This window comes from Macrosteles quadrilineatus, unplaced genomic scaffold, assembly GCF_028750875.1.
Source record: "Macrosteles quadrilineatus isolate MER2022 unplaced genomic scaffold, UCM_ALF_1.0 Scaffold_7__1_contigs__length_78375512, whole genome shotgun sequence".
NCBI lineage: Eukaryota > Metazoa > Arthropoda > Insecta > Hemiptera > Cicadellidae > Macrosteles > Macrosteles quadrilineatus.
The window spans coordinates 41902404-41929658 of NW_026542600.1; the positions used below are offsets into that span (position 1 = coordinate 41902404).

The 27255-nt window shown below is 34.5% G+C and overlaps 1 protein-coding gene across 2 annotated transcripts in view; it reads right to left on the reverse strand.

Annotated features, from left to right (window-relative positions):
- Window positions 1-521: 521 nt before the first annotated feature.
- Window positions 522-27255, reverse strand: part of LOC128999175 (microtubule-associated serine/threonine-protein kinase 3-like) — a 54652-nt gene continuing 27918 nt past the window's right edge. The window contains exons 9-23 of one of the 2 annotated variants that reach the window (XM_054425573.1): window positions 25321-25564; window positions 24231-24316; window positions 23266-23496; window positions 22499-22671; window positions 21929-21999; window positions 19395-19500; window positions 18666-18787; window positions 16798-17025; window positions 15733-15960; window positions 15041-15236; window positions 13483-13611; window positions 12365-12552; window positions 8827-9041; window positions 7826-8158; window positions 522-4267 (exon numbers count right to left, since the gene is read on the reverse strand). In XM_054425573.1, coding sequence (XP_054281548.1) covers window positions 3125-4267; window positions 7826-8158; window positions 8827-9041; window positions 12365-12552; window positions 13483-13611; window positions 15041-15236; window positions 15733-15960; window positions 16798-17025; window positions 18666-18787; window positions 19395-19500; window positions 21929-21999; window positions 22499-22671; window positions 23266-23496; window positions 24231-24316; window positions 25321-25564 — 3693 coding nt within the window. In that variant the 3' untranslated portion in view covers window positions 522-3124. The remainder of the gene's footprint in view (window positions 4268-7825; window positions 8159-8826; window positions 9042-12364; window positions 12553-13482; window positions 13612-15040; window positions 15237-15732; window positions 15961-16797; window positions 17026-18665; window positions 18788-19394; window positions 19501-21928; window positions 22000-22498; window positions 22672-23265; window positions 23497-24230; window positions 24317-25320; window positions 25565-27255) is intronic. The other variant, XM_054425574.1, reaches the window with a different exon arrangement.

Sequence of the window (27255 nt, forward strand, 5' to 3'; positions counted from 1 at the left end):
AAGAACTCACACTCTAAGATAGAAGTCTTACACATTTTGCTCTTAAGAATTAATTTACAGAAGGCTGTGTTGCGTCTAAATGATAGTTCGGACATCCAATTGGTATTGTGTTATTAAATTCTAGTTTAACTATGAGAAAATGTTAACAGTTTACGAAGATGGATTTTAAATAGGCTACTTTTATTTATAATCGTAACCTGATTGAGGTAGGTACACCACTCTTTATGGTGTCGATATACAATCGTGTTTTAAATATTTAAAATTAGTTTTATTCCTCATAACTGTTTTAAAAAACATATTATTTTTTATATTATATTTTTATATGTTTTTCTTGAATTTAAAATTTTTCTTCAGTTATTCTTTGAAAGGTATTAGTAATATTCCTTTTGCCTTAGAAACTAGTTTTGGAACACTAATAAAATGTGCAAATTGTGCTCTGTTGTTATTACCTAATTGCATTTTTAATGAAATTACTACAAAACCAGTTACAACTATAAGGTAGATAAAAGGAAGAAAATCAATTATGTAAAAGAAGTAGAACTATTTATTTTGAACAATCATCGAGGAATAATTAAAATTATGAAGAAGAAACCATTAGGAAAACGGAAGATATGCGCAACAAAACTTAACTAGAAATTTAATAAGCAGGCAATGGTACATGACAATCTGAGAATTAAATATAACCTAACAAGACAGACAAAATAGATTAAACACAGGACATCAACAAATTGTGAAATATAATGGTGGCAACAAATTTTAAAATCTAATGGTCCTTCTTCAATATAACATTTCAAAAATTTAACATTGTCGAGTTACATTCAAAAAACCCATCAGTACTAGAAATAAATATTATAATAAATAACCATGAGTACACCAGTGGAAATTATTTATAAATCATGCATTTTCCCTCTTGCTTTGTTTAACATTTATAAACAAACCACTACAACTTTTACATTTTCACTTTACTATTTTTTTAAAGAAATGGTCAATAAATATAATGGACATGATGATTGTTTAGATGGATGGTGAAGAGAATTCAGGTAGTTTTAACACTCTAAAATAACATTTTAAATATTTTTTTTACATAGAAAAAACAAACACAGTAAAATTGACTAGGGCTAAATTCATACAAAGTTAATGAGAGTGTTGTTTGCAAAGGAAACACTGGTTTATTGCTCTTTTAAGGCTTGGAATACTGACTTTACTGGAAAGAGGCACGCTTGACTATTGATGGACATTAACAATTTAACTGTCTAACTAGGTCGTCCACTAACATATGGCAAATTAAGTGGTGTATTGCACTAATGGAGCGAACTATATCACGAGGAGCAACCAGTCAGCATTTAGCTACGGTGACCGAGGTAATATCTAACACGGATACACACTCATTACAACAAGAATACGTGCCAACAACAAGGGACAATGAGACTTCAAACCCCATTTTTATCTAGACAGATTACATAACTGTAACAAATAAAACTAGTCTAGTAAGTACGAACAATAAATCAAATGGCAAACAAGGATCCTAAATCCAAAAAAGGAAGAATCCTTTAGATAGCATCAAAATATCACACTTGCGCTTTCACACTGAACAGGAAAACCACAAAAGACAGGAAGGACAAACCGAGCAGCGTTTAACGTAGTTCAATAGAAATTAAAAATAAATAATAAGCAGATCTTAATTTTTATCTCACGTATGTTAACACTTGTAACATGAAACAAATCTTGTAGAAACAAAGCATATACGGGACAATTAAAGCAAATTATTTTAAAATGAATATAAACAGTTTTAAATTTATTATACATTTTAAAATAATACTTTAAATTAAAGATAATTCCAATAAGTTTGGTTTAAAGAGAAACATCAAGTGGTACTGTTTTCATTCAATCAATTGTGCATTCCCTCAACTTGCCCTGAGACAACATTGATCACAAGAGTAAGCTAGAGGATAAAACCTTTTATGTCATTCATCTGTAGTTTGAAAGTTTAATGTATCATATTATAAAGCATAAATATTTTAATGTAATAGGGTATTATTTTTTGAACACTTTATAGTTTATATTTAACAGGTTTAGTGTTTAATCTTATAAATGTCAAAACAAATCACAGAGCTTTTTTTAACTACAAATCAGGTTTTAGATTTTAATGTTATGTTTAAAAATCTGAATAAGCTATGAAAAAAATAAGTTCTGTATTCAACGTATCTGCAATATTGGGACTACTTTTTTTATCAAGGCAGATAAGTTCAGTAACTAACAATTTAGCTATTTGAGGGCTCGGTTCATCTATTTTAACTTTATAGTTTAAGTTTACATGCTACATACATGGATAGATAATAATAATATTAAATACTGTTCAGCAAAGAACTTCCATTGACTCATCATGGAGAAAATACAACAAAGTATTTTTATTTTTACTACGGTAATATTTACAATTTTTGAAAAGTTTTCTTCCAATACTCGGGTCAAATAATATTTACCAAAGTATTCACCTGTCCTAGGAGGTAAGAGTAAGGATAACTACACGAAGATTATCAAATCTAAAGGAGTTTAGGCTATTCTGAGAAACAGCATTGGATTGAAAGGTATAACACCTGCACTTCAATTTAAATAAATAAAAAAATAAAAACATTTACATTCAGGACAAAAAAATCCTACCACAGAAAAAGACAATTAAACACTTTCTTGCTAATATACTTAGTATATTAAAAATGTATTTCTGAACCAGCAACTTTAAAAGTAATCACAACAAATTCTTAAAACTATTTGTTTAACTTTCAAAATAACCAGCAACAGAGCTCTTCTGCTGTGGCCGCATAAGTTAAGATACAAAAATATAATCTATGTTTAAAAGAAAGAAAGACTGGTGTTTATTTCACTCAGATCGCAATTCTGTCATACTACAGTTATGTACTATTTAAAATCACATTTACATTTTATGTGTACATATTAACAGGAATACTCATAAAATCGAACATAACTCGGTAAATATTATAAACTATACACATTATAAAAAAACAAAAAAAAAACTGAATGGTAAGTGTGTAGTACAAGTAAAAAAAAGAACTTTACAGAAAAATATTTATATATATACACAAGCACCTACTTGAAAGGTACTACCAAACTACTTTCGCCCGGATTTCAAAATACCAGAAGTCGAGGGGGGTCCTGAAGTTTTACTGTCCGTTGCATCTTCATCTTTACTCTGTTTTTGAGTCTGATTTTCTCTCATCTTCCATTTCTTTCCTGAACAGATTCCCTTAATAGTGGATCCTTTACTTCTCGGTTTCTGTGGCAAGGGGGGTGGCTCTCGGAGAACTGGGCTGGGTTCTAATTTCAGAGCGGGAGGCTGAATCTGAGATGATTCAGGTTTCAAAACACATGTTGTAAATACACATTCTTTTGGAAGTAGCGTCGGGTCTGATTTCAAATTTGCAAGTTCCTCTTTCAATGCAGTCGGAGAATCTTTTTCTTCAGCGATACGGGGCAAAGGCTGATTGTTGCCTATCATGAACTCTTCTTCTATTTTGTTACTACTCCGATCATTGTCAGCCATAGCTTTGACAGAAGGCTTGGATTTGACTTGCTCTTTTTCTTCCTCAACAACAATGGGCTTCAAGACTGGAGGTGACTTGGACGTGATAGTCACCCTGGGAGCTGATGTAATTGTAACCTTGAGGGCTGGGTCACAGAGCGGGGAGATGGAGGCGGGTCCAGGCTTCTCAGCTGTGCGAGGGTGAAGTCTATCAGGGGACAACGCTCGTCTCAGCAACGGCGACCCCGGCTCAGCACTCTTAGCTCGTCCAAAACCCTTTTTAGGACCTGATGAGGGTGTGGCAACAGAGGTTCCTGGACTGTAGCTCTGAGTGGTGTTAGAGCTGCCGGGTTGGTGGCCAGGGGGGAAGGCTAAGGGAGAAGGTGATCGGGTGGGGGATGAGGGTAGTGGGGAGGGGGATGGTGTCCTTGCTAGAGGAGAAAGAGGAATATGTCCGACAGACTTACGACGGCCAGGAGAATGAACTGACTTGGCCGCGGTGTGTAGTTTGTGTTTCAGTCCGTGTAGAGTCGAGGGACGTTGGTAGGGGGTAGTGGGAGGACCGGGACTGCAACTAGAGGGAGAGCTAGCAGAGCTAGATGACAAATCTGACTGGCGGGGGGTCTCCACAGTAGGTGGGGTCTCAGGGGTTGATTGAGAGAGTGTTCTACTAAACGACTGGAAACTACGGCTAGGAGTTACTAATGGAGGGGACGACACACCTGCAGCCATCTGAAAAAAAATCACCATAAAACATTCACAGGACTGAGGAGCTGAAAACATAAAACAATTTGGTGAAGTCTAGAATTTGAATTTGTTTGGACTTGCTGCACAAAAATAGAACTTATTTACCTTGCTACAAAATATAGTGAATGCAATTAGGAGGAAGTGGAGGAATCAATACTTGAAAACTGCCAGCCATGCAAGAGGTGTGAAAACTATTTTCACGACTTGAGCAATTTCGAGCCAGAGTCATTCCACGTCAAATCACCCGGGTCATGAAACCCACCATCTCAGAATTTGATGAAACTTTGTGAAAATGTTCATTCCTATGCCCTAAGTAAAAATACAAAATATTTTGAAGATACTGCTGATACTTTTTTTTATATTCATTTTTTCCCGATACACCGTTTTGACCATTTCAGGCCTCGGAATCGACAACCAAATTTGACCGACATGGATTGTGAAAAACGGCTATAGCTTTTTTCTCCAACCAGCTAGAACAATTATTGTTTTTGCAGAATTTTCCTTAAGCTATGACCTGTTTGAAAATATAAAGATATTGGTGGTTTTCTATGTACAGATATTGTAAAAAAATAGTTTTATTAAAATATTAATTAACGCTAAAAATTGAGTAACATGTATCTTATAAAAAAAATACTTACAAGAGTTTGCAGTTATGAAAGCTTAATTTACCTAAGTCCTGTAGTTCTTTGACAATATTAAATTACATTTTTGAAGATTATTTGATATTTCCTTAACAAAGTTTAAAGCTTAAAGCTAAAAGCTTTTGAGCGGTATACTACCTTGAAATGGTTGTAACAAAATAGTTCGATGTTACTTTATTATTGGCTAATTTACAGCTTGAGTAAATTTTATGACATAAGAGATTACACACGTGACATAGTTATTAAGTCCTTCCTGACTAGTAGCCATTTGTTCAGGTTTGATTCGGCCAGCTCTAAATCTATGGTTGTAAAGCTGATTTGCCTTTAGGCCTACAGCTCAATGAAGGCTTGCTTTTCGATGTGTGCGTTTTATGGTATCACCAAGACCATCTCAGGTTGACTTACCACTGCTTGTGGCATAAAAGGAGTGCTTAGCATAAATCCCAAAATCATTTTCATGCTCAAATATATTTTAAAAGTTTTTCCTGTTTTTATATTGCCCGGCACATCTATCAGTACAATAGTGCACCTTTGTGACTGATGGTAAACTGTCTTTCAGCCATTTCATCAGGTTTCTTTGGACGACATTAACAAAAGAGACATCACGATCCAAGTCATCACTAATAAAACAGTGATTTGAAACCTTTTGTTCCCCCTCACTCACCAAATAAACACATACGGGATGAAGTGTACAACCGCCTCTTGACCAGTGATAGCTCTGAATTTTATTTTGAATTATAAAAAAGTCCATCAGTATTACTGCATCATTAGGAGAAAGGTTTTCTTTGAGATGTTTTAAAGATTTAGCTTGGGATTTTGCCATTGGTACCTTGCTCTTGCTCTTGTGAGGAATACTTCAGATGAAGATGAAGGCACTGAACTAGTATTCATGCATCCATATGGTCCTAGTAAATAATTTTACTGGCCACAAAGAGAAGATTCCTGTTTTATCCTTTTTTTATAATATAGTATGTTCAGTTGGTGCTCCACAAACAAGTTTTACAGGTTAGAACTTATTACCATAGACTAAGGAGGATAAAAATAGTAAGGAGAATAAACTTTTATTCTCCTTAGTCTATGTTACCTATTACTTTACAACCAAGGATTTAGAGCTGGCTGAATCAAACCTGAACAAATAGCATACTAGTCAGGAAGGACTACAATTTGAGTAAATTTTATGACATGAGAGATTACACACATACATAGTTATTTTGATTTGGCAGAACTTTGAAGTTATAACCAAATTTTGAAGTTTGAATTTCGATGTTTGTAACTAAAGGTTTAAAATCACTGTTTTATTAGTGATAAATTGTATCGTGATGTCTCTTTTGTTAGTGCCGTCCAAAGAAAAATGATGAAATGGCTGAAAGACAGTTTTCCATCAGTCACAAAGGTGCACTATTTTACGGATGGATGTGCCAAGCAATATAAAAACAGGAAAAACTTTAAAATAACTATGTCATGTCTGTTATCTCTCATGTCATAAAATTTACTCAAGCTGTAAATTAGCCAATAATAAAGTAACATTCAACTATTTTGTTACAACCATTTCAAGGTAGTATACCGCTCAAAAGGAAGGAAATATCAAATAATCTTCAAAAATGTAATTTAATATTGTCAATGAACTACAGGACTTAGGTAAATTAAGCTTTCATAACTGAAAAACTCTTGTAAGTATTTTTTTTTATAAGATACAAGATATGTTACTCAATTTTTAGCGTTAATTAATATTTTAATAAAACTATTTTTTTACAATATCTGTACATAGAAAACCACTAATATCTTTATATTTTCAAACAGGTCATAGCTTAAGGAAAATTCTGCAAAAACAATAATTGTTCTAGCTGGTTGGAGAAAAAAGCTATAGCCGTTTTTCACAATCCATGTCGGTCAAATTTGAAAAAATTAAATTTAAATATATAATAATTTTTTTAAATTTGTATTATACTCTAGAGTGACCTATATATAGTTTTTTTTATGTTCATAGGAGACTTGTCATAAAAATTTGAAAGTGTTATCTTAAACGGTTTGCGAATAATTAAATTTTTTGGTCGCCCAGGCTACATTTGGTTGTCGATTCCGAGGCCTGAAATGGTCAAAACGGAGTATCGGAAAAAAATTCATATAAAAAAAAGTATCAGCAGTATCTTCAAAATATTTTGTATTTTTACTTAGGGCATAGGAATGAACATTTTCACAAAGTTTCATCAAATTCTGAGATGTTGGGTTTCATAACCTAAATTTTTTGGGTGATTTGAAGTGGAATGACTCGCCAAGCTTTTGTATGGAAATGAAAGTGCTGTTATGTTATTCAATAGATAGATTTGTCATTACTCTACATTCCAAAATGAAATTTAAGGCAATTAATTATTTACATTAAATTAACTTTATGAATTATAATAAACTAACTACAAAGTTTAAGAGTCTTCAAATTTAAATTCCATCATCTCGTTACACCTTTAACAATGCACAACAAAACCACAAGTTAAAGCTGTGGGGGCTTTAAAGTATGTCAGATATGACTACCAGTATAAAAGCAGCAATGCTTTAGTAAATTTGATGTAATGTGCATTTATCACAATGTCCTCATTACTATAATCCTCCTAGCTATCTGCAATCGTGATAACAATGTAATAATAAAAGCTCCCCACAATTTTCTGACTTGCTGCTTAATCGCTCGAGCTTTTAGACTTGGCTCGGCTTGAAAATTTAGCCGTTCCCACACCTCTAATAGATAATGATTGATATAAAATTGAGTCACCTCATATTTTTTAAAATTGATATTGCTGCATATTTTTTAAAATTGATATTGCTGCATAATATGCACAATCAGTTGTACTTATATATTAACAATTAATGGTACCTATATATTATATAAGTAGGGATACAATTTTTAACACACCTGCTGCATCTCCACACTAGCCCGTTTACTGCTGATGCGACGAAAAAGTGAAGTTTTTCGTCGCTTATCCCCAATATCACGCTTCTGTCGCCGCTGCTTGGCCTGACTGCGGCGAGCCAGCTTGCTCTGGCCCGGCTCCCTGCGCCGGCCACCAGACTTTATGCTGGTGTTCTCTAGAGGTGTGGAGCGGATGGTGACGTGGTCGCCCCCAGCCAGCAGCAGTTGTAGCACCTGGGTATGGTACAGTCCTTGGACGGCCTCACTATTGATGTGTGTAATCAAGTCCCCAGGACGCAACCCAGCCTCAAATGCAGGACTTCCACATTCAACTGCCTGAAATTTTGATAACATTGGAAGCCTAGCAAAACCTAGTCCTAGTTGTGCAAAACCTGATCCATCATAAGAATGAGCAAAACTTAATTAATGTTTCGGAACAGGATTGGGATGAATCACTTATTGGAAGAAATCGGCGGAAGTGAATGAAATACTTTTAGACTGGAAGTGGTATTAGAATAGGGGTTTCTTCCTCCCTATCACTAAAACCACATTACTCTGAACTGCAAGGAAAATATGCTTTGGCGGCTTATGAGCATGTATAAGCAGTAAGCACAACAGTCCAGTTTGTTTCAACAATCATCAATTGGTATGATATACGATATCACAGTGACATTGTGACTGTCGTGGCAATATATTGACTGTTTTTGTCATTATGACAACATTGTCAACATACCTCACAACCGTAGTATTTATTTTTTTTTTGTAATCATTGAAATGTTGCTACAGTGTTCTTTTTACAACGATCAATTCTATGTCCAAAAAGATGAATCAACACTGTCTGGAAAACCGAAATATAATTCTTTGCAATTCTTCAGGTTGCGTTTTGGAGTTACTGTCACATATGGAGAAAGGATTTGTTCTTTAACAAATGTTATGTTATAATTGATTTAAGAATAAAGTTTGATTCGGTTATAACTATAACTGTTCATGGCACTAATGCTTACCATGACAAGGTGATGCATGGTGTAAAAGTCAGTGTCCCCATAATACACACGGATGGTATGGACGGTGAAGCCAAAGCCCGCAGGTCCTCGCCGGATGATGATGGGGGGCTTCAGACTGTTGACCAAGGGGGAGAGTTCTCGACAAGGGGAAGTATCCCGGGAACTGGCTGTACTTGAGCCTCCGGGAGACTGGATAGGTGGGGGCATGTCTTCCGCTGCACATCATCAAATGATCAGTATTCAATAGCTATGGTTTGGTAATGGAAAGGAAATACAGCTAAATCTTGCTTTAATTATTCTGAAAAATTAAAAAATGATTAATATGTTAAAATTGTTTACGTAACTTTTCAAACGACCCTCAATATAAAATATTAGTAGCTATCCATCGTTGGGGCAAACTACTATTTAACATAATAGAAGTTGAATTGTAGTTTGCCCTGTAGATGGATAGCTGCTCCGCATCCAAAACGTCAGCCTCTAGTTTAACTCTTTCAACGACGCGGTCATCACCCCAAGACCTAGATATTGCATAACAGGTAAATAATAGAGGCTAATTACCTTCTCTCACAGTTCTTGCATGTTAGGCCTATAACTATTAGACGTGTTGCTATAGTTAAAACACCACCAGATAACACAATTCAAAATAAAATTGACTCTTACAAGTTAAAGTTTTTTACATTGAACAGGGTTGCCTCAGAACTCCTGAAATATGCACACATTTCCTCCCAATTTTTCCAGCAGCAGAACCTGGTTTCCCTGGTCGTGATAACTAACTTTCTAGTTTTTAGTGTAACTTTTGACTTTTGGTCTGTGTGGTCCCGGATAGTTTTGGGTCGGGTTAGGCCAATAGTTAACCCAAGGGATAAGTTCGGGCCAAAAACAATCATCAGGCCAAGATCAGGTCGACTTGAGTTGAGCCGAGTATATATTTCTGCGATTGCAGTAAGCGTTTAGAATTTGTGTGATTGAATATAGATGATTGTCACGATCGCGGATGATGTTCTCGATTTCACAGTGACCACGGAAGACATTCACGATTTTGCCGTAATTGCAGACGATGTTCAAGATGTTTAAACAGTCAGATTTTTCATGCGCTAATGGAGTTTCATGAGCATTTACACAAGCAAATAAAGTATGTCACTGAGTGTTGAACACTTCTAAATTCTTCTGAAATCCTAATTGCAACAAAACAGCACTAAAAATCAGGTTTTCCCGGTAAAATTAAAAAATCACACATAATAAGGGGTTTAACCAATCTGAATACGTAACACGATCAGACATCAGACACTGACATTTTCAATTTTTTTTAATTTTAAATGTTACATGCCGGTGTTTGTTGCTGTATTGTCTTGTCTTTAATGTAACTAACAACTCACATTTGAACGAGAAAATATTTGTTGTTGTTTTGTGACACCTGATGATGCTTCAATGAGCAATACGTCTTATAATTATTAGGCATAGGAACTGTGAGACAAGGCAACTATTATCGTCCAAGTGATGGTCAAACCCAGAAATTTCTAATCTCAAAATCAAAACCAAATCTTAACCCTAGAGCTGGCACTAGTGTAACGCTGTACTGGCATAGGGATATTATTGATTATGTAATATCGTTTTTAAACCATCATACAAATCAGAAATAGCAACATAACTATGGATAATTATATATAATTTTGTTCAGAATAAGACAAAGAACAATAATATAGGTGGTTTACATGGTTACCAAAAAAACTTTTTTTTTTAGTTTTTCCGAATTGTAGGCATTATTAATTCTTTTATAAAATGTTTTTATATTCCGTCGTGTAGCTAAGTGCAGGTAAGACTTATCATCATAAGGTAAGTTGTAAAGTTGTAGTAAATTTTGTGCTGATTCCAAAAATATATAAGTTTATATAGCTTATTTTGTGTATTTTGTTTGATAGCCCTATTATTATGTTGATCGTACCCCCGCGCTAGTACGGTACCAAATACTCATCCAACCCAGGTCATGTACAAAACCGTACACCTTATACACTAATATATTACATACAATCAAAAATAGTGCATATTACCCACTAACATGTTAATTCACCTTATTTAAATACTTACTACAAATAATAACACTAATAAACGCATAAAAATAAACAAAAACACATCCAAACGTTGCCGATCGACACAGTCTACTGTTTATAGCGGCAGCGGCAGACGACGAAATCAATAACAAGCGATCGCGATCTTTTAAATAGAGTTCAAATCACTCCAAAGAGGTATACAAATTTTAAAAGTATTGTAAATAAGTACTATAACTCGTGAATTTTCATTTGATATGAGTTTTGAGGGGTTTTTAACGGATTTTCGGCCGAAAAAATGCATAAACATTGACGCCTGCATTGGCGCCATATATCCAGCGTTTGCCGGCGCTAGGGTTAAAAAATTGAATCCTGAATCTCAAAACCTAAATGTGAAACTTTCTTAGTAGCTTGATCAAGGTTACAAAAAATTCAGGTAATAATAAAATGTTTATTATGCAATGAAAACTGACAGATATTGACTCCTGACCCTAACAAAATAAAATAAATATGAGACTGATAAACTTCAAACACAAAAAAAAGTAATAATTTTGATAACAAAATCTCAAAAAATTTAACTACTGATATGAACATTAACATGAATATTAGATTAATTAGAACATTTATTTTATATTATATTATATATTATATTTATTAGTGGACAATTTTCATTTGTGTTTAATAAGCTTGATGTGATACTTTGTTGTACGTTGTTCCACTATCAGTATTTAAGATGCCTTTTGCAGTTTAGAATATAATTTACTTGTTTCATTAGCGTTGTTCAAGGTGATCTGTTTGCTCCATTGCTGCCAAATGGTGTGTAAACTGTGTTTTAAACAATAGTAATAACTAACAACGCCAAATAATTCCAGAAAGTTCAAAAACAAAACTGACAAAATCTTCAATTTTGAAACTTTTTAATCTCGAAACTCACAGATCGAATCTTAAAATCAAAACTTTTTTTTCTTCTTCTTAAGTTTTGATGGTTTTGTGATTTGAGATTCAGTTTTGACACATCACTAATAGATATAGTATAATTTAAATTTCCATAGAGTTGTTTAGCCTACGGATTACTTAAAATGATTTACATTACCTGCATAGAGTAATCCTTAGTTGCTGTAGTGGCAACTAATTAAGGTTCTTAGGTTAAACCACAATTTGGTCAACAAGGAGTCCAAAGGCGTCACTTCATTTGAAGGTAATTTATAGAGTTCAATAAAAAAAACAAACACACAAGACATGGATACATAAAACGAACATACTTTTACACAAAACACTAGATGAACAAAAGGACATTGACACAAGCGACTCGACCGAGCTATAATAAAGTTTAGACTTTACTGATAATGGTTCAACCTATGAACTGAAACTAGTTGCCACTACAGCAACCAATAATTACTATATACAGGTATTTTAAACCATTCTAAGTACAGTTTAGAGTTAATAATGGAGTTTAAATTATTGGTTCGAATGTCACGGAGGGATGTTCTAACCTGGTGGAATAATAAGAGAGAGTCCGGAGGCAGAGAAACTCTTTATGACAGCTCTGGAGCGATGCTTGGATATCGGGAAGATTGGGGAGATAGCCATCCGTAGAGCAGCAGGCAGACCCTTAGTCTTCTCTACCATGGGAGACAGATCCTTTGTGATCCCTTGGGTCGGTGGACAAACCTCCGAGTTGCTGTTGGCAGGGTAATCATATTAAAATCAAGAAATTATATAGCTTCTGTGTAGCTCGGTTAAGTAATAAATATTTAGTAAAAACAAATTTTTAAAATAGAGGGTTAATTTATAAGTGATGAGGGTAATGACTTCTGGGCTTTTAAAACTTGATGATACATTCAAGTCATGATTGACCAATGTGACATTTGAAGTGCGCAATATGTGTTTAACCCATTGGCACCGACTTACGAGCGTTACTCGTCTGGCCGCCGCAGGCCCGCAATCCGACTTACAAGCCCAAATTGTTTTTTTTAATTTTTTTTTACTTTTATACAATGTTTATGAATATCTTGCTTCTTGTTTTGCGTATTTTTAATAATTTATTTTTGGGAATAACAAAGGTTGTGTTTCCATGGAAACCAGATATGATTCAAAATCATCTGTGTTAAGGTAAAAAAATTTTTTTTTCTATGTTATTACTTATAAAGAAAAACAACTGTTGATTTTCCTACTTAGGGAATCAATTGAACGTTATGATAATAGTGTCATTTGGTGTCTGGATTAATCTTGGAATTTGTAAATGAAGTTTACTTTAAAAAAATTATTTTTGTTTCTTATAATTTTTATATTTAATTTTTTTAAATTTTACACTTTGATTATCCAATTACAATATTTTGGTAGATAATTTTATTCTGAACAAAATGGCAAAAGAATTATTTAATTATTACCTACGGTTTTTTTATATGACAATTAGAGTAAAAGTCTACAAATTCGGTAACATTAATTGCTGACCGAGGGCGCTGTAGGCAGCACATTAATTTCTTCCCCAATGGGTTAAATCCTTTCCTCATCATTCATAAAAAAAAAACAAGCATTTCAGTTTATATTTGACTAATTTCAATAGTAAAAAAATAACAGTAAATAATAGGAAAAAATTAAATAAACTAACCAAAACGCACGACCAACACACATGGAGTTAGCAAGGGGGGAGTGAGTGAGTGAACTGGACGAGTCCTCACTTGTAGCACCACTGCTGCTTGACTTGTCCACATTCCAAATTAACTGACAAGTTGTGCGTCTGGTAGTAAAAGAAAGAAAAACGGTGAGAAAACAAAAATAGTACAACGTAAAAATATATATATTAATTGAAAACAGTGAAAACTAAACAAAATTTTAAAGTCATATAAAGTAAATCTAAAGAAATGATTTTATATTCAAATCAAGAATCAAGAAACATAAACGGATTAGGGGATACCAGAAATTAGGAGTAGTCATACAAGTAGTTTTATGTGGTTTATGTGGTAGCTTCACTTTTGGTTGCCTCCTGTGCTTGAGATGTGACAAAGTAAAGCAAAGCAAGGTGAGTTTGGAACAGTCCCAAGAAACAATCAATGTATTGGTGATGGTGTACAAAGAGGACCCAAATTTAAAGTCCAACACAGTGTTTCCAAACAATAAGCTATGACCCTCTAGCAGTAGGTCAAGGGAGCAATTTGGGTGGGTCGCTGAAAGAAATCAAACACAAACAATTTTCAAAATGTTTTCTTCCCTGTAGGAAAAGTGGGTACTGAAACGGAATTGAAAATCAGGCAGTTATTTACAGCACGAACACGGTCTGGTGGTTATTAGAATACCACTGAGCACGTAGCAAGGTGATAATAATAACTTTTTGCTTCAAACTAGGAACGTCAATGACCTGGATATTCTGGTTATTGTTATTCCCTTATTATTGGAAAATTTGAATTATATTGAGGTTCTTTTGAGACGGGTATATTTTATAGCAATTGCAGAAGACATCTGCAAAGTTTCTTTGATCGACAATTTAAAATGTTACTGCAACCACAGGCCAATCTAGCCCCTTCATTTTGATAGTATGAATGATAATGACAAGGAGACAATTAGGGTAGGCACAAACACTGGGGGGTAATCATGAGGAAGACCCAGATGCCGGAGATCATGAAACGACGTGACTAATCATGTCACGGGGATCATGATGTGTGATCACGGATTATAATCACAATGATGAATGCATAATAGGGTAAGTGCACCAGTGAATGACCTTTTAACACAATCGCTGTGGCTGGGTCCCTGGGCATGGTGTGCCGTGGTGCGAGGCGGCTGCGTACCCGGGGACACAGCGCGCAATGCATTGTTTGCTCAGTCAGAGTGGCTCAGGATCTCGTCGAAGACGGTTGGTACGCGTTAGTATTGTGTCTCTAATACCAGTCTATTAATTGTGGTGTAGGTTGGTAGTAAATTTCCTCGTAAAATCCATGTCTGGCAAGCTTAGAAATCAACTTGTTTTTCTAACACGCTGCGCCACACCAGGGCTATGCCTGCCATTGATGGGCCGCAGCGAATGTGTTAATAAACAGGTGATACAAGGTCAGTTCATATGACAATGTGATGCTTTCGTTTTGCAAAGAGAACATGGACAAACAAGGTTCAAAAAATATATATACATAATGTAATTGAAAAAAGGAAATCGTTACTACAGACACACAAACCTGGCCTGATCATCTTCTGTTGAGATGGAGAAACGAGGCAGTCCCTCTCTGGAGTGCAGACGACGTTTGCGCTGCACCTGTGGCGAGACATCGTCACTCTCTGTCTGCGACGACTCTGGTGTGCTAACTTGTTCAGTACCTAACACTGTAGTCTGCTCTTCACCCGACGACTGTTCTAGAGGGAGACGATCGAATCCTGTAGGAAAACACAGCCAACTGAACAACACATCTCCTGGCATCTTACCATACGTTACGCCTAGTCATGAGGGAAAGTTTGACTATCATATTATAATGGATGGAGTGGATGACTTTATATCAAAAGTAGCATTCAATTAAAAAGTGAGGTGCGTACTAAAACGTAGTCTTTGTATACATGTTTGATTTAATAAAAATTTAACTAAAGGAAAAACTCCCATAAAGAGCGGAGATTGTATCAATTACAATATTTTGCTGTTGCACTGAGTAAAATTCTCATTTCTCATTGGATCAAAATTTATCTTCTATTCAAAATTATGTAGCCTGCCTTCAATTATATTGTGTTTTGACATACTTAAGATAGTGCAAACATTTTTTTAATCGGCACAGAGCTCACTGATTTGTGCTCCTTGCTGACTATTGGGGTGACACTCAATAAACAATATAAAAAAGTTACTTTAGAATGCTAGAAAAGTTTTTCTCAAACGGTTACACACCAGGGAAAGGCGCTGTGGAGGGTTGTTCACTCGTGTTTGAGTTGTCAGAGTCACAACGGAAGATGAACTTGCGAGCATCATCACTAGACCCACTGTTGCTGTGTGTGCTGAGTCGAGACTGAACCTTCTTGTACTGGGGAGAGCATGAAGAGAAGGTACCAAACAAAATGCTCTCCTCGGGGTCATCCGTATCCTCCCCGATGTCATGATTGTAACGATCTAAACGAGCTGTCAAAAACACACAAGATACATGTCTTTGCCTCAGCAGGATTACTTTACCAACAGGAGAGGAGAGAAGTAAAAGAAGAACAAGAGAACAAAGGAGGGCCAGGGAAAGGTTAAGAGTTAAGAAAGAAAAAAAAGGACAGAGGAATAAAGAGAGAGATAAAAGAGAGAATGGAGTATAGGGGCACAGAAGAGATTTAGGAGGTAGAGAAGAGAAAAGTATAGTAGGTACAGTAGTTAATCACACGCAACGCTAGAGTACTGGCAAATGACAAAGTGTCAAGCCTAGTACATAAAAAAGCAGTCAATTATTAACACATTTAAATGGTCTTGTGATGGTCTGATTTTTTCCTAAATCCCTACGCCCGTTTAGGCTGGATTAACAAGATTCTACTATATAAAGAACAGGTTATAGAAGGTTTACTTTACAAAGGAGGTTGACAACAGCAGGCTATCAAATCAAATCAAGTTAAGAGTGAGGATTTTTTTCAATTTAACTATATATTATTTGAGAGTAAATTACTCTTTGCATATTATATTACAAACCTATCTCTGTAATATAACAAAGAATACATTCAGTTATAGTTTGTAAAATCACATAGATAGTTATGATCCTAGTATTGTTTAATCTTCAGTAAACAATACTAGGACAGATAAGAAAAGTGGAAATATGAAGGGATTAATATTTTTTAGGATAAGAATATGGGTAGGCCTACTTTTAATCAAACTTAATTTGTGTATTATTCAAAGATTTTCTTAAAAAAACTACCGATGATCAAAAAGTAAAATTAAGGTGTGACAGCACTGACAATGAATTGTGTCATATACTGTAATACATACTGTCAAAATAGCTGGTGTCTTCTTCATTATCTAACTGTGGCACAAACTCAGCTTTCTGTCTCAAAAGTGAATTCCAGTCGACACCATTGAAGTAAGGGTGGTCCTTGACTTGATGAGGGCCACCAGTTCCTAACCTATCTCTTGCGTTCTGGTGGAGTAGGGCTGTTATTATGTCTTTGGCTTCAGGTTGAATTGGCCAATCATCTTCTGACGGCCATTCAATATCATCTAAAATAAAACACACATTTAGAAACTATTTTTGAAGCAAAATACGTTTGGAATATTTAATATACAGTACACTCCCAATTAACCGAGGTTGTTGGGACCAAGACTACCTCGGTTACCAAGAACCTCGGATAACACGGGGGTCGCATAGATTTTGAGGTTAGGGTTACGGTACCCTATTATGAAGTCAAATACTTGTAAAATATATCTTTAAGCAGAACATAGCGAATGAAAACAGATAAATATGTATTTTTGATGCAACCTTTTTTTTCAAATAACATAGTACTGTATTGTTAAAGAAAAAAATAACACAGCAAACAAGTTCAACATTACTTCAATCGTCTTGAAAAGCTTTAAACAAACTATTATTGTAATTATGATAAACCAATACACCACATTATTTAAAACAAACCCCTAATGTGGATCTTTCTATTTTAAAAAGCACAAAATTACATTTTGTTTTAGTTTGACCTGATCTATAACTTGACACAATAATGTCCACATCAAAACATTGTATAATGAAGAAGACTGACACTGATATTGTTTATGTTCTGCAGTCATCCAGTTCAGTTTGCCGTCGCCATCGGTAGCTGGCCAACCTAGTACTGTACCATACATACAGTAATTTTAGTTCTTAAGCTTATTGCAGTTCATTCTAACGTTAAAATAATATTTAATGGTTATTAAAGATAAGTACTGTATAGGTTTCAATAAATCACAAATTAATTGCTTTTTAAGTTTCTTTGAATAGAAACACACTATATAATAAAGTAATTGTTCTTTTCCTACTGAAAACGAAAATGAAAATTTTAGTGATGGTCAAAACCAGAAATTTCGAATCTCAAAACTGAAACCGAAACTTTTAAAAATCGAATCCCGAATCTCAAAACCTAAACGTGAAACTTTTTTACTTAGCTGGTTACATAGGTCAAGCTTACAAAAAATACAGGTAATAATAAAATGTTAAGTATGCATTCAAAACTGAAAGAGATTGACTCCTGACAACAACATAACACTAATATTTATCTGATAAGCTTAAACTTGAATACATATTTTTTTTTTATAAACAACCAACATTAAAATAAATGAAACCCCTAACACCAATATAAACATGAATATTAGATTAATTAGTACATTTAGTAGTCAATAATTCTTTGGGTAATGAAATATTTATATGAAACTGAATCGTACGTGGTTCAAGTTATAGTATTTAAGATGCCTTTTGAAGTTCAGAATACAGTTTACTTGTTTCATTACTGTTGATGGTGATATGTTTGCTCTATTGCTACCAGCTTGTGTGGAAACAGTGTTATTAACAATAATAGTGACACAAAAAATGTCAGCAGTTTTCAAAAATATAACTGCCAAAATCTTTAATTTTGAAACTTTTGAATCTCGAAACTTGGTGATCGAATCTTGAAACCAAAACTTATCCTAAGTTTTGATGGTTTTGAGATTTGAGATTCGGTTATACTAGAAAATATATATTTAGGCCAAAAATGACCCCGGATAACCGGGGCTCGGATAATCAAGAGTATACTGTATTACATTATGATTAATTCATAATATTATAATAGTCTATGTATTTAATATACAGATGGAAACCAATAATTAAAAAACAAAAAAGACAAATGATTACTTACCATTAACTGTGTGTGCAAACAGTTCTTCTGGGGTTTCACCGAAAAACGGAACACAACCTATCAAGAACTCGTACAAAATGACTCCCATCGACCACCAATCCACTGGCTTGCCATACCCTTGTCTGTAAAATTATCAACATGGTATACGTAATTGTACTACAGATGTAAATAAATAAATATTATAAATAACCAATTAACAATGTGTCTAACGACTTCAATAGCTTTGAGTGACTGAACAATTATGTAACACATGAAAATAATTTTCTAAGATGCAGTTAAGAAACTTTTTTTAAGAAATATTAAATGTTAATTTATTTGGTTTAACTTGGTCCATCATGAAAAAGATTAGTCAACGATTTTCATAACGTAGTGGAACAAATTGTTGTTGTTGTTGTTGTGTGTGTGTGTGTGTTGTGTGTGTGTGAATGCATATGTTATGGACTATTACGATGATATTTTGCTATAGATTATAGGTATGTTTATATTACGTTCTTTAGGGTTAAAAAAGTTTGTATTGAAAATGTATTAGTTTATTTTCAGTAGTTTTGAGGTTAACTGTAAGAAAGGACATGTGGTCCTGATGGTTGCCTACAAATTGTATTTTAATTTAATTTCAATATTCCAGTTATTGTATGGAAGAAAAAAAACATTTTTGATTAATGTTCAAACCAATACGTTTGCAAACCTGATTTATACTAGGCCTATGAAATCACAGGGAAATATTCCTACCTGAGAATAACTTCTGGGGCGATATATTCAGGCGTTCCAAAAACTTGCTTGTCTGAGAACTGGCGAGTGTCTCGGTCGACGTACACCTCGTATAAGTTTGTGGCCACTGGAAAAATAGAACTGATTGTTGAATCCAAGAAGTTATTTATAATAAAAAAAATATAATATTAAAAGGAAATATTAAAACAACAATATTAGCAGTTTATGTTTCAGCAGAACTATATTCTTCAACATTCTCTATGAAGAAGTCCTATTTTAGGACAAAATATCAATGTTATGTTTTGTGACCTTTTACAATTAACTTCTGGACTAGTGGTGGGCGTTATATAACATAATAGGATAAATAACACTATTACTGAGGATTCGCCTATTACCATAGTAACAGGTTACTGAGAATACCCTATTATTTTTGTAACATTTTCTGAACCGTTAGAGATAGTGAAATAACGCTGATCGTGTCGTCCTATTAATTAATAGTAAATGCTTGGTAATAGTTTACTGAGAATCATATTACTGTATTTTTGTAACCTCGTAAAACGAACAAGTAAAATAAGGCTGGCCATATAATCCTATTAATTAATAGCAAGCGCTTGGTAATACCATTGACTATTGGATACTGAAGTAGACGACCCATCTATATGGACCAGCTGTAGCCAATTAAAAAAAAAGAACGCAGTTGTGTGAGCCAGTCACAGAATGCGCTAGTGACAAAAACTCTATTTTCTACCTTATTTTTTGTTGCTGACCAAGTTGATGGGTCATGACAGTTGCTATAGCTCTTAATAAGTCTTTCCATTAGTTTGAATTGGAAAAAAAGATTGTGTATTCGACAGAAATCAGTAATTTAGATCAGCACGATCTGTCGATGGCTCACATCCACTACAACGATTTTGGTTAAAAAACTGGCTACAAATTTAACATGGGGAAGGAATGTCTAGTTGTATTAATAGTGAAAGGTAATACCTAGTTACTGAGAATCATATTATTTTTGTAACGTCGTCTGAACTGGTAGGTCGAACAAGTGAAATAACAATGACCGTGTAATCCTATATTATAGTAAACGCTTGGTAATAGTTTACTGAGAATCCTTTTTTTTATGTCGTAGTACAAACAAGTGAAATAACGCTGGAAGGGGAAATAATAGGCGAAAAAAATAATAGGCCTAGTGTTATTTCATATATTACCAAAAAAACTAAGGAACGTTCCTGACTATTACTGAAAAGTAACGGTATTTCCCATCTCTACTCAGGGCTCAAACTTTCACAGGTAAGCTAGCTGGGCTTTATCCATTAAAATAAATTCCTCACCATCAAATCTTCAGTAAGAGTAACCTTTTACAGGTCATATCTGAAACTTCCAAAAACTCCCAATTATAACTCATTATCTTTTATCTGCTCAGGGGCCTTATCATTGCAATGTGCAATAAGCAATTTAATTAACATAGTTTCGATACACTCGACATAGCTCAATTCTGCTTCAGATGAAAAAACTCTTGGACCATTGCCAATTCAACCTTAAACATAAATTTGTAGGTGGTAAGTCATATTGCGGTATAAGATGGAAATAATTCTATTATCTTGGAGCATTCCTACTCTCAATAAGTAGACTATTCACCTGTGGTAGCTTGCTTGTATATTCTCGCTTGGTCAGCAAGGACAGAGAAAATCACGAACCAATTTAAATTTAAATCTATTTTCAGGAGCAATTTACAAATACCCCCGCCGCAACAAACCTGCAGAGTAAGCAAATTTCTGTTTGCCTGATTTGGGTTTGAATAGAAATCAGTGAATTTTATGTTTTGAGGGTCAAATATGAGAACAACCTATTTTCCCCCCATGAAATCCCGTACCCATGGTCCGATCATGCTGGTTCACGAACCCATTCGATAAAAACGTAGGTTTACACGTTTGTATTGAATTTAATAAAAATCAGATCGTTTCTACTCAAGTTATCATGGTAACAGACACATATGATTAGATGATTATCATGATTATGACACATATAAATTTGAACGGATGGTGTTTTTGGCCTCTGGGGACAATAAAACGAAATAGTAAGTCGGTCTCAGGTCCAGATCTTACCATAAGACCTACAGTAATAGCTTATTCCCTTTATAGGAAATTTTCTGAAAAGGAAATAATAAGAGGAAGCAAAGTGAGATAGAAGTTGCATTAGCTTTCAGAATACCCAAACACACATTTATGATGAGATTTGAGCAGCAAAAGACCTCATTGTCTTTGTATTGCAAAATGTCATTTGTATTATTATGACCCATATATATAAAACTATCGACAATGTTTGGAAAAATAATTCAAAGCCATGTACTAATAATACAAATTATGTTTAAAGACATAGTTAAGCTATGAGAAAATGTGAGTCCAGGGGCTCAAACATAACAAAATTTGCATAATGGTGTTTGTGTATAGTAAGCTACTGGACTCTAAATTTTGCAGATATTTTACCTACACCCTATCCATTTCTAAAGCTAAACTCCTTTACAATATTGTTTTAAATATAGCAATTTCTCAACTTACATGACATCAGCCCCATTTTGCTGAGCCCAAAATCAGTTAGTTTAATGTGGCCCAAGGCGGTGATGAGCAAACTGTAACAATCAAGAGTCATTTGTTTATAAAAATGTTTAAAAATAAATAAAAACAAACACAAATAGGTCTTCAAGTGGTTTGATTTTCAAACAGACCTGAGAATAGGTAAAAACTGAATTGACCGAGCATCAATTACTCGATCACGATAAAACATTTCATTTAGGTCTTGCCCTTGTGGTATACAAAACAAGCTTTTCATACTTTTCAGTTTTAACAACTTTATTACAGTATATGTTAAGGTAATTTGATAGTAAGTGTTACACAATAAGCCGCTACAGTAAAGATCGTGCTTCAATTCTGCAATAATGTACAAATATAAATACTTCTAGTAATCTCATTAAAATGCTCATTATTTAAGCTTTCTTGAAAAGCTTGAGTCGAAGCTAAGTACTGAAATACTCGCTCGTAAATACTTGACCACTGGAGTACTCACTTAACCCTAAGTATACTTGGATACTTACATTGTGTGTGTACTAAACTATATGAAATGTAACATACTTATCAGGTTTGAGATCACGATGAACGATGCCGTAGCTATGAAGATACTCTACGGCCAAGACAGTTTCCGCAAAGTAGAAGCGAGCCATGTCAGGAGGAAGAGGACCGATAGTCTTCAAAAGTGCGGCACAATCTCCCCCCTCCACATACTCCATCACCAAACACAGATGTTTCTGCGACAGAAGAAATAGCTTTCAATCCACAAGATCAATGATTTTGCTGCTTTAAGAAGTCATATTTTATGCTGTCTTCAATTTATATGCTTATTATTTCATTAATGTGAGTTTTTTTATTTAAAATTGAACAATTAACTTTAAACAAAAGTTTGATGACTAGGCCTATTACTATAAGAGCGTACATCGTCTCCCATCACTACAGTCACGCAGCTTTAAAGAAATAAGAAACTATTTTAAAGATAAATTTGTCAAATAACCAATCACAAAAAACAGTTTTTAAAAAGCTCAAATATGTATCGTCTAATGTTTTTACAGTACATTGTACAAATGTTGCTGTAAATAAAAATTGAAACAGTGCTTGAACATTAAACAATGAACATAAACCATTTTTTCAATTCATCTCTCTTTTGGACCTTTACTGTACCTACCCCATTATAGGGAGTTATAATTTAACCATTTATTTACCCAAATAGTGTGTGCTGACCCTTTTTTTATGGCAATTTAGATCATTCTGATAGGGTCTTTTCCCAATCAATCCGGATTGTTGACGTTTTAGTGTACCAAAGTTCAGCTGTATGTTACAAATCTTACTTTTGTTTCAAAACTGCAGTACATGCTGACAACAAAGGGGTTGTCTGTAAAACTCATGATGTCCCTTTCTGCGAACACCTGTTCAATCTGGTTGCGTAACATTAAGTTGTTCTTGATGATTTTCTTCATAGCAAATCTCTGTCGGGATTCCTTATGTCGGACCAAGTATACGGCACCATACGCTCCATTGGAGATTAACTTTACAATATCAAAATCACTTTCCAATGGAACCTGGAAAACCAGAAAACATTATCAACCTAATAGGATGGGAAATGTGGGGATATAATGAAGTAATTGAACAGTTATAAAAATAAATGTAGCAAAAAACTGTGAAAATAGTTATTTGTGCAACTAGTGAGCAAAGTGAGCAATTGCCTCACTCGAGAGAAATCCTTAATCACGAGGCGTAGGCAAGAACACTCTTAAAATGAGACAAAGTAATTAGAGTGAGACAATGTTAACATTGTCTCACTGATGAGCGAATTGGTCACTTTGCTTTCTCAAATCAGTGAGAGAACATGTACATTTTTAGGTAACTGTAGGAAAATGTAGTTATCAGCTGTTATTGACCTTTATAGATATTTCTATGTTAATGAGTTGTAGAATGAAAAAAAAATTCAATAACTTTCCAAGAAACATTAAAAGAGATTGTTGCTAAGACCAATAATCGCAGTCTATTGCAGTTTGTATGAGTTTTTAGTAACAATAATAAAAATACTATTATAATACTAATACTACTAAACAAAAAAAGAAGTAGGCTATTACATAATGTCTCCTTCTGTGTTACCGTATAGTATTGGTGTATTATATTTATTGACTATGCTATAATTTTAGTTGCTACATGACATTGTCAATAATGTGTTAACATTTGAAAGACATTAAACGATATATTATCTATTAAATATTAACTAATTGAGTAGATTTATGAACTGTTCATATGGATTAATACTGCACAGACAACTTACCTTGGAAAATTTATTTTCCTTCTTTGGCGTTGAAGTATGCGTTGGTCGTGTGAGGTTGTCCATATCATTGCAACCCAACTGCAGATCTGAAACATATAACCTGAACAAATACCTGGACAAAAATACAGTAAAGGGAAATCTAATCAAAATAATTCTCAGAAGCAGCAGTCTTTAAGTTTGTCAAGTTTTTTACAAGCTGTGATTCATATTCTATAGGTAATAAAACCACTCAAAAAGGCTCTTACTACTTGTTATAACACTATTCAATACTTAATACTTTTCAATGAAATGACGACCATACAAAGAAGGTATTTTAAGCCAAGTATGAATGAAGGTGTGTGTAGGATGAGTGGCGCGATCTTGTAGTCTTGTTTTGTTAGTGACTAAGGCCGACATGTTCCTTAGACACAGCTGTTAATTAATAGCCCATACAGCTAATGGCTAAGGGACCTACAGTTTATAGTAGAATCCAAACCACATTTTTTCTTAGGTATTTACGAATTGGTCTAGTTTTTAGGATAGTACTATGGATAGTCGTAGTACTCACTAGTGCGGACGTTAATCCACACCAGGGAGTATCGCATCTACAGTGCATGCCTATAAATATCCACAATATTCAAACATTATGATTATAGTGATGTGATATTTACTTTGGTGACCATTACAAAATTATTAAACTTTAAAGAGAAGACTCAAGTCCACAAGCTGATGTTATCTGTCCTGTGAAGGTTAGCAATGCATGAATTGTAGCCAATCAAAAACATTCTATTTCTAATTTACACTCAAGTCACTAATTTTAATCCATCATCAAAAACCAAGAAGCCATGAAAATAACAGACTCCATATCAGCTGTTTAAAGATTAGTATTTTTGCGGGAGTAATTTCTTAATTCTTTTACACTAAACCACCTTGTATTCATATGAATACTTTACAATTAGTAATGGGCACTCAATTCAATACAACTCTTAGACAACTTTTCATCCTTTGAGATTTATAGTAAACGAGTTAATGAGTTTAATGGATTATTCAAATGTCAACTTCCCTAATTTCTAAACCAGTATAGCAGTTATTCAATTTTCTGCAAACCTACCTGAGAATTTTCCGGACATGGGATCCCGGATGAGACCCAGCTTGGAGATGATGTACTGTGGGATGTCTGCCTTGATCCCCTGACAGAACTTGGCCTGGCCCTCGGCTTGCTCCAGGAGATGATAGAACTCCTCGGGATCAAACTCCAGACACTCAAGGAGACGGGCAGGCCGAGAGATGACTAGAAGCAGCTTCTTGATCTTCCCGAGCACCTGAGAGGCCGCTTCTGTTGATTTATCCTTAGTCTGTAAAAACACAAATTTGTTAAAGACGTCTCTAGACAAATACATCTCAATTCAAATCAAATGAAATGATCTTTATTTACTTTATACATTTTATATACATGAATACAGTAGACCCCCTCTCAACCGACCTCGTATTAACCGATAATCGGATTATCCGCCTTTGATCGTAAAATAATACAGTTTGTGTTAACCGACCTTGCTTTGAGAGCAGCTCGGTTTAACCGCCGCTTTCTAGGAATCTCGGCATTTCCGTTCCCATGCTGGGCGATGAGAACTGAACCATACGCTTATCTCCACAGGATATGACTATGAATAAGTTATTTTGTGTTGATCACAAAAAATATATCACAGCCTATTGTCAGTTTGTCATCATCGTTCGTAGTTCGAGCGCATCTGATCTGTTTGTTATCTGTGTGGCAAATTTATAACATCATTAAGTGCGTTACGATTTTGAGAACTGATTATCTTATCGCTGGAGTAAACAAACAACGCAACTTGTAGGGAGGGCATTGAAGGGGGGTTAACAACTCCAAGGTCAAGATAATTTTTGTGCCTCGAGCCTCCAGTGAGAGGCTATAAATAAACGTCCTGTCTTGTAACGAAATGGTTGCTTGTATCTTTAATTTTGAAAAAAGGTTCCGTACTGTTTTACGATGGATTTGGAAAGCATCAATTAATAAATTACAGTACCTACATAAGTTATTAAAATAGGAATTTGATTGACTCTTGCCTAGTATTGTAATATATTCCACTGAAAGTAGGCCTATTTGACTTAACCGTGTTTTGTGTTTACTTGTGACCTTTCTATCAATACGAAAAAGGAGATAAGAGTAGTTTATTTTATAAATAATGCAAGTATGATTTCAAAATAATGATTATAAATTTCCAAATCAATAGCACTTCATTATGTTATGATTTTAGGGATTGTCCGCTTCATCCGACCTTTTGAATTATCCGACCTAGGTCCGGTCCCATTAGGGTCGGTTAAGAGGGGGTCTACTGTAGTGTCAAAGCATAAAAAAACTAATTATACAATTTAATCTAGAAGACTTAACTATACAATTCCACAATTATTTTAGAATTGATAGCTAATACATTGATGATTTAGAGGATCAGTTGCTGAAAGTCTAAATCTCGGAAGGTCTAATTAGACCTTCGACACACATTTAGCAGTTTGTACTTGTTGCCAAGGGTCTAAACGGGCAGTATGTCGAAGGTCTAAATCTCGGAAGGTCTAAAAGTACAGTCAATGCAGAAAACTCACCCACTGATACTGTTTTAGACCTTGCGGGATTTAGACCTCAGGTACACAAGCTATATTTTGTAAATAAATGTTTATAAAATGAGAGTTGCTGAAGGTCTAAGTCCCGGAAGGTCTAAAAGTGCAAGTGTCGGAAGGTCTAAAATGCGAGTGTCGGAAGGTCTAAAAATACGGGAATTGCGTCGCCAGAGTTGAAGGCTGGTACCGCATTGACCAGAGTTTAATTCATATTTTGAAAGTACGCATGTCGTTCTTCTAAGCCTTGCGAAGTTATGTAATTGTTTAATGCGTAGTACATAGATAGCTTGTAAACATTGTATTAGTTGCGAATAAAATTTATTGGCTAGTTATAAGTTATTATTATAATTATTTTAAATAACTGCGATCATGATGATAATAATTCCATTGCGTGAAAATTTAAATCCATTAA